Here is a 6841-nt window from a genome sequence, read left to right on the forward strand (position 1 = left end):
ATTTTAAACCATTTTTGGATCGCATATCAAAGCAGTAAAGTTCATTTTTGTCTTCTAACTGTTGTTCAAAAGTGTTCTTCAGTTCCCCTATTCTTTAGTTGCAACCGAGCCCGTATCGAGGGCTCGATCGGAGCCAGTCCCAATGTTCAATTCAAAGCCAGACTTAATTATTCCATTGCGTTTGGTTTGATCGTTTTATCACTCTTTAATATAATTATTCGTTGTTCTTATATCATTCGTGTTAAACTAAATCATGTGTCCTTTAAACAGCGAACAAATTTAATTGTTACTCATTTCTAAGGGTAAAAATATATATAGTAGAATTTTTAATAAAAATAGAATTTTGGACAAAGTTACCGGGGTTTATCAAATTCATATTTAGAACTCTAGCTCTGCCGAGGGGTGAGAGATCATATAATCGCGATCCTTTCTGTGAAAAGTTCTGGAAATACTATACTAACCTGAAGCAAAGGTATCTTTTGGGCAGTACAGAATGAATTAGTCTGATCCCAATTCCCATATTAAATTTTCCCCAACCAATTAGGTCTTCGTTAGACATATAGCTTTTCCTTTGTGCATGGAATAATTATTGGTGGGTGATTGGCGATCTTTAATTTCTTAAAAAACTATCAGTTCTTAGCAATGGTTAAATCTAATTTTAAAAAATTCAAGATATCATTCAGTTGGAGAAGCCCTTAAACCAAGAACTACCCCGGCTTCATATATGTAACACACTTTCTTCTTTAGTTTACAACCAAAAAAAAATAAAATATTATTTCATATCAGTTTAACTTTAAACTTCTTATTTATCTTAATGATATGATTTTACGACTACATAAATGTATATGACATTTTTTATATCATAAATTTAAAGAATATTTTTTTTCCACGATTGGGTCAAAGGAAGTAAGAAAATGATGAAATCAACCTCTCTTACAATAATTTTATAATTACTCGATTTACAACATAAATTTGTATTATCTAATTACGCTACCAATATTCAATATTCCAAACAATTACACAATTAACAAAATGCATGCTTCAACCAAAGTGAGTTAAAATATCAATATGTGATTCTTATTAATCTAATTACGTAAAGAAGTCAAACAACAAAATATTATTTGCACAATTGATATCAGTACATTTTCTATATTATTATAAATATTAAGGAGAAATCCAAATTAAGTAGTCTTTTGTACACCGATAAACAAAGTGAAAATCTTAAATTCAGGCCCATCACTATAATTTGAGTTATGCTCTGTTGACGACACTGTATGTATGTCTCTAGATTTCTTTTACCATTTGTTGATTTGTATCACTTTATTTCCTATCTTGCTATTGTTCCAATTGTTATTTTTGCTTTTTTTTTTTTTCTTCATTTTTTTGAGCTTGAAAATAGCCTTTCTAACATATATGTCGCTTTCAAAAACCCACTTTTCTCTCTCTTTATATATATATATATATATAATCACAGAAATAGCTATTTCCCACTCCTTCTCTCTCTTCTCTCTAGGATTGCTTTCTCAACATTCTGATCCAGCTCATAACTGAACATAATCACATTTGCTTTTATGCTTCAACTCCTCTACATTTCATAGCATTCCTTTGTCCATTTGCTCCGATTGATGCCTTTCGATATGTTCATTGTGAGACTTCTAACTCCCTCTATTATTCTTTTTTATTTTTATGTTATTTCTTCAAACAGATTATGAGGTAATGTAAGTGGCAAAATGATGTTGTTACCATGATCCACTGAGATTTAGTTTTTTGTTGATTTTCCAAATTGTGAAATAGGGATCGGAAACTAAGGTTTGGAAAATGTAGGAACCGAGAGCGAGCGAATGAGTAGGGCGGAGTTTACGAGGATGAAGCAAAAGGTAGCTCCAGTACCGCTAGGGACTCTTATCAGTCGTGAACTGCGGACTGACAGTGTGGAGAAGCCTACGGTGAAGTACGGGCAGGCTGGTTTGGCCAAGAAAGGGGAAGATTATTTCTTGGTCAAGCCTGATTGCCAGAGGATTCCGGGGAATACATCCACATCCTTTTCTGTTTTTGCGGTAAACTGAAATTACTTAATCATTCTTCAAATCTGTGATTTGTTTGTGAATTATGATGAAGACAACATTGTTAGTTGTTTGTATGGATTTCTGAGTTTTGGGCTTTTCTTTGGTAGATCCTTGATGGGCATAATGGTATATCAGCTGCAATATTTACGAAAGAGAATTTACTTAACAATGTATTGAGTGCTATTCCTCAAGGACTTGATAGAGAAGAGTGGCTCCAAGCCCTTCCTCGCGCACTAGTTGCTGGTTTTGTGAAAACTGACATAGAGTTTCAGCAAAAAGGCATTTCCCCCAGCTTTCTCTTCAATATGTTCCACTTCTAGTTGTCCCTTTCTTCTCTAAATGTGTCGTTTAACTGTTCTTATAACCAAGTTTGATGTTGTTGACAGGTGAGACATCTGGAACTACTGTTACCTTTGTTGTGATCGATGACTGGACGATTACTGTCGCATCTGTTGGAGATTCTCGGTGCATATTAGACACCCAAGAAGGTGTGGTCTCTTTGTTGACTGTTGACCATCGATTGGAAGAAAACGAAGAGGAACGCCAGCGTGTAACCGCAAGTGGTGGTGAAGTAGGAAGGCTCAATATTTTTGGCGGTAATGAGGTATCAACATTTGAAGAATTTTCTGACTTTTGCTTCTTAATTTTATGAGATTGATGTTCTCTCTGTGAAATTTGATTGGTATATAGGTTGGGCCTCTGCGTTGCTGGCCTGGTGGATTGTGCCTATCAAGGTCAATTGGTGATACAGATGTTGGGGAGTTTATTGTTCCAATACCTCATGTTAAGCAAGTGAAGGTTCATAACCTTAACAAACCAATTTGCCTTCTAATTAAGCTACCATCCCTTTTATACTATAATTTGATTTCTCTTCTTTTGTTAGCTTTCAAATGCTGGGGGAAGGCTTATTATTGCCTCTGATGGTATATGGGATGCTTTATCATCTGATTTGGCAGCACAATCTTGCAGAGGTTTGCCAGCAGATCTCGCTGCGAAGATGGTTGTGAAGGTGTGGATGATTATGAGTAATGTTCATTTATATCTTCTTATATTTATGAGGTTGTCTCTAAATCTGGAGTGGTATATAACACAGGAGGCTCTAAGGTCACGAGGTCTGAAAGATGATACAACCTGTTTGGTTGTTGATATTATTCCTTATGATCATCCTGTCTTGCCTCCAACACCTAGGAAAAAGCAAAATTTGTTCAGTTCATTTATCTATGGGAGGAGATCACAAAATTCAAGATCGAAAAAGCTTTCTACTGTCGGTATTGTGGAGGAATTGTTTGAAGAGGGCTCTGCAATGCTTGCTGAGAGGTAAGGTGTATTTGACTATTTGTTAGTTTTAGTGTCATTCTGCATGTTTGGCAACATGAGAAGTTTCCTACAATTGTTTTAGTGCTTGATTGAATGTGGCAGACACTTGGGTGATTGATGATTACATTTTATTCTGGAAATGGAGCACTGCTGAAAACATGTACTCCGTGAATGATATTAACAAGCGAATCCGGATTTAGTCGGGCCCCAATGTGGGTACCGGACACCGGATGGAAAACCAAAAAAAAAAAAGGTTCTTGTTAAAGGTTCTTAATTAGAACACCATATGTGAATGTACATGCCATAAGAACATGAGAGAAATACCATTTATAAGAGGGAGAAACAATGCATGGGAGCATATATTACTTTTTTCAAGGCTTGGTTATTTTTCTGTTGACTCATCATTTTTCAATTTGATAGCAATTTGCCCGTGCACATGTCACGGATTATGGTCGTATTTCTTACCTTCTTTTGTGACCCTGCAGGCTTGGTAAAGATTTTCCTTTGAACTCTAGCTCTGGGCTCTTCAGATGTGCTATTTGTCAAGTTGATCAGCCAGCAAGTGACGGTTTATCTGTTAACTCCGGCCCTTTCTTCTCACCTGCGTCAAAGCCATGGGAAGGTCCATTCCTGTGTGCAAATTGCCGTAGGAAGAAAGATGCAATGGAAGGCAAAAGGCCTAGTAGAGCTGCACTAACTGCTTGACCTCGTAAATTAGTATATTCTCATATTTTTTGCCTGGCGGGTGAAAATGCTTGGTTCTCAATCTGCAGATGTTGTTGCTGTAGATGCATGTGTGAAATCTAGTGATAAAAGGTGTAGATGTTTGGATTGATTCTCCTTTTTTACTCGGTAATTAGTATTACTAACCAAGAATGGACAGGCTGAAGTAATTGTTTGATTACAAACAGCGTGACTTGAATGTGTCAGTAAAGAATGATATATAATTGTCAAAATATTGTTTACTAATGTATCTCATATTGTGGTTGATCAGTTTCCGAATATCCAGTGTAAAGGTCGATTTGTTCTGTACATTGTCAAATTGATTATCTTGGCGCTTTGATGTTTTGTTTTATGAGACATGGTTATGGTCTTCGATTAGATTTTCCAATTACTTGATTCAATCCATTGAAGTTGAGGGATTTCTCTCTCTATATTTGTCGTTAGTTTAGTTCCTTAGCAATTTTCTCCTATAATTTTATCACTTTTTTTAAAACTCTGTTTTCCTCTGCATTTGGCACTAATATCTTCCTATTATTCTATATCCTTATTTACTAATATATTTTTCATCACTATTTTTTTTTGAAAGATCGGAAAGGAGAAAAAAGAGAATTAAGGTCCAAATTCGTACTTGCACTATTTGAATTTGTATAATTTTGCTCTATTTAACTTTTGGTCTATTCATATCCTTAAAGTTAGCAAATCATCTCATAAATGCCTTGTCATTAGTGGAGCTCTAACGTGTGAATTTTTCGAGAAAAAGTGTAATTTTATCACCCAACTTTTGACTAAGGTTTAAAATTACCTTGAGGGTGGAGCTCCATTAGGGAGTTAAAGGGCAAAAAGGAGACTTTTTCTAACGGCTTGAGTAATACTTCCTCCGGTCTAAAATAAGTGATTTTTTGGATGTTTTCACACAGATTAAGAAATTCACCTTTTAGCATTAATTAGCAATGTAATTAACCATATTAACCTTTACTATCTCACATAAACACTCCTAACACATATTCCAACACTATTTACTCCAAGGACAATGCGGAAAAAAAATAATTAATTCATTATTGAAATCTGGAAAAATCACTTATTTTGGACCACAAAAAAAGGCCAAAAAATCACTTATTTTGGACCGGAGGGAGTATTAGACAAAAAATTTAAAGAAGGAGAAAGTTGTTTCATTTCAAATAGTTTGACCAATTTCCTTTAAATTAATACGATTGCAACCTAACATACCATGGCCAAATAGTGGTGGAAAAATGGTTAAAAGAAATAGTTATCCACCCATATTATCCATTAAAAGATAGGTTGGATAATCAACATTTTAAAAACGGATCAAATATGGATAAGAACCATATTATCCACTTAGAAAATGGATAACCAATGAAATAACCAATTGATAACTAATGGTTTAACTATTACCTTTGTAAAGCCTCAAATTGGGGGTTCTTCAAGGTTTAGGAAACTAGGAATTCTAACAAAAGTGATCTATGATGTTTACACTTCGCTGTACATGTTGCTAAAGGTTAGACGACCTCCATTCACAGCCGTCACCACCAGAGGCGGATCCAGGATTTCAAGAGGATGGGTGCACTATTGTGAAGAGGTGAATCTAGAATTTACATTTGACATGTTTAACTTTAGTCTCTTACCATGAACTCACTACACTTAAAATTATAGGTTCAAAATTATATCTTTTTTAAATTTCTAGTGATTTTCACGTATATATCTATACTTTGTGCCGAAAACAAGACCGTCCGAAGTGAGATTTGAACCGCCATTTTTACTCGTAGAGGTGCACCCAATAATTATTATACAGTCAGACCTCTCTATAACAATATCCTTATATAACAATACTTCTCTATAAAAGCCAAATTTTTCCGGAACCAACTCTCATATTCTAATATAATATATGGTTTTTGTAACAACAATTCGCTATAACATCCAAAAATATCCGGAACAAACGAGGCTGTTATAGAGAGGTTTGACTGTACCATAGGAGTTTTTGGGTATGGGTGCATGCACTTATAATTAAGTAATTTTGAATAAGTATAACATTATTATACATGGTTTAGGATGAGGAGTATGAGTTTACGTAAACCCATACCCCAAGGCCTAGATACGCCCCTTGTCACCACCAAATGGTCTGAACTACACGATAAACTAATGGCTCATAAATCTAAGTTGAAGTGCACTAGGGTCTGGTGGCAGCTGCCTCCTACAAGATGGATAAAGTGTAACACAGATGGAGCATGTAGAGGAAATGATTGTTGGACTTTAAGCCATTGGACTTTAAAGTAGAAGAAGTGTGAATTGGAAATGGAGGGAAATAAAATGGGGGGAAAAATGAAAATTTAAAGAAGTGAACTTTTGTCTTGCACTTTGTCCCTCATTGGTGAGGGACAATCACATTTGTGTGCTTATATATAGAATCACTTCTTAAAGCTCTTAAAAGGAGTTGAAGAGAATGAACCCTCGCGCCGTCGTCGTCGCTCGCTCGGCTCGGCTTGGATTTGTCAAATGATCGATCGATAAGATTATTTTTGAACAAAATTTATTTAATTATTTAATAATTAATTAAATGCCAAATTACTGCTGAAAATAAGCCAAAACCCTGCTGAAGATTCAGAGGGACTCTTTGGCTGCGGTTCAGTCATAACCGCGGTAGAACCGCGACAGGCAGATTCAGAGAGCCTCTCTGACCGCGGTTCTGCCGTAATCGCGGTAGAACCGCGGCAGGCAGC

At 35.6% G+C, this 6841-nt stretch overlaps 1 protein-coding gene across 2 annotated transcripts; it reads left to right on the plus strand.

The window, feature by feature from the left end:
• Positions 1-1484: 1484 nt before the first annotated feature.
• On the plus strand, positions 1485-4463 carry LOC109239758 (probable protein phosphatase 2C 5). 2 transcript variants are annotated; one of them, XM_019406343.1, is made up of 8 exons: positions 1485-1646; positions 1795-2057; positions 2174-2345; positions 2453-2670; positions 2757-2864; positions 2950-3075; positions 3160-3383; positions 3869-4463. In XM_019406343.1, exons 2-8 carry the CDS (start codon positions 1842-1844, stop codon positions 4086-4088), a joined length of 1284 nt encoding a protein of 427 aa, XP_019261888.1. In that variant the 5' UTR covers positions 1485-1646; positions 1795-1841; the 3' UTR covers positions 4089-4463. The 2 variants fall into 2 exon arrangements, with proteins under 2 accessions (XP_019261888.1, XP_019261887.1); XM_019406342.1 differs by having other exon boundaries at positions 1825-2057.
• The last annotated feature ends 2378 nt before the right edge of the window (positions 4464-6841 follow it).

The sequence above is a fragment of the Nicotiana attenuata genome, unplaced genomic scaffold (genome assembly GCF_001879085.1).
Source record: "Nicotiana attenuata strain UT unplaced genomic scaffold, NIATTr2, whole genome shotgun sequence".
Lineage (NCBI taxonomy): Eukaryota > Viridiplantae > Streptophyta > Magnoliopsida > Solanales > Solanaceae > Nicotiana > Nicotiana attenuata.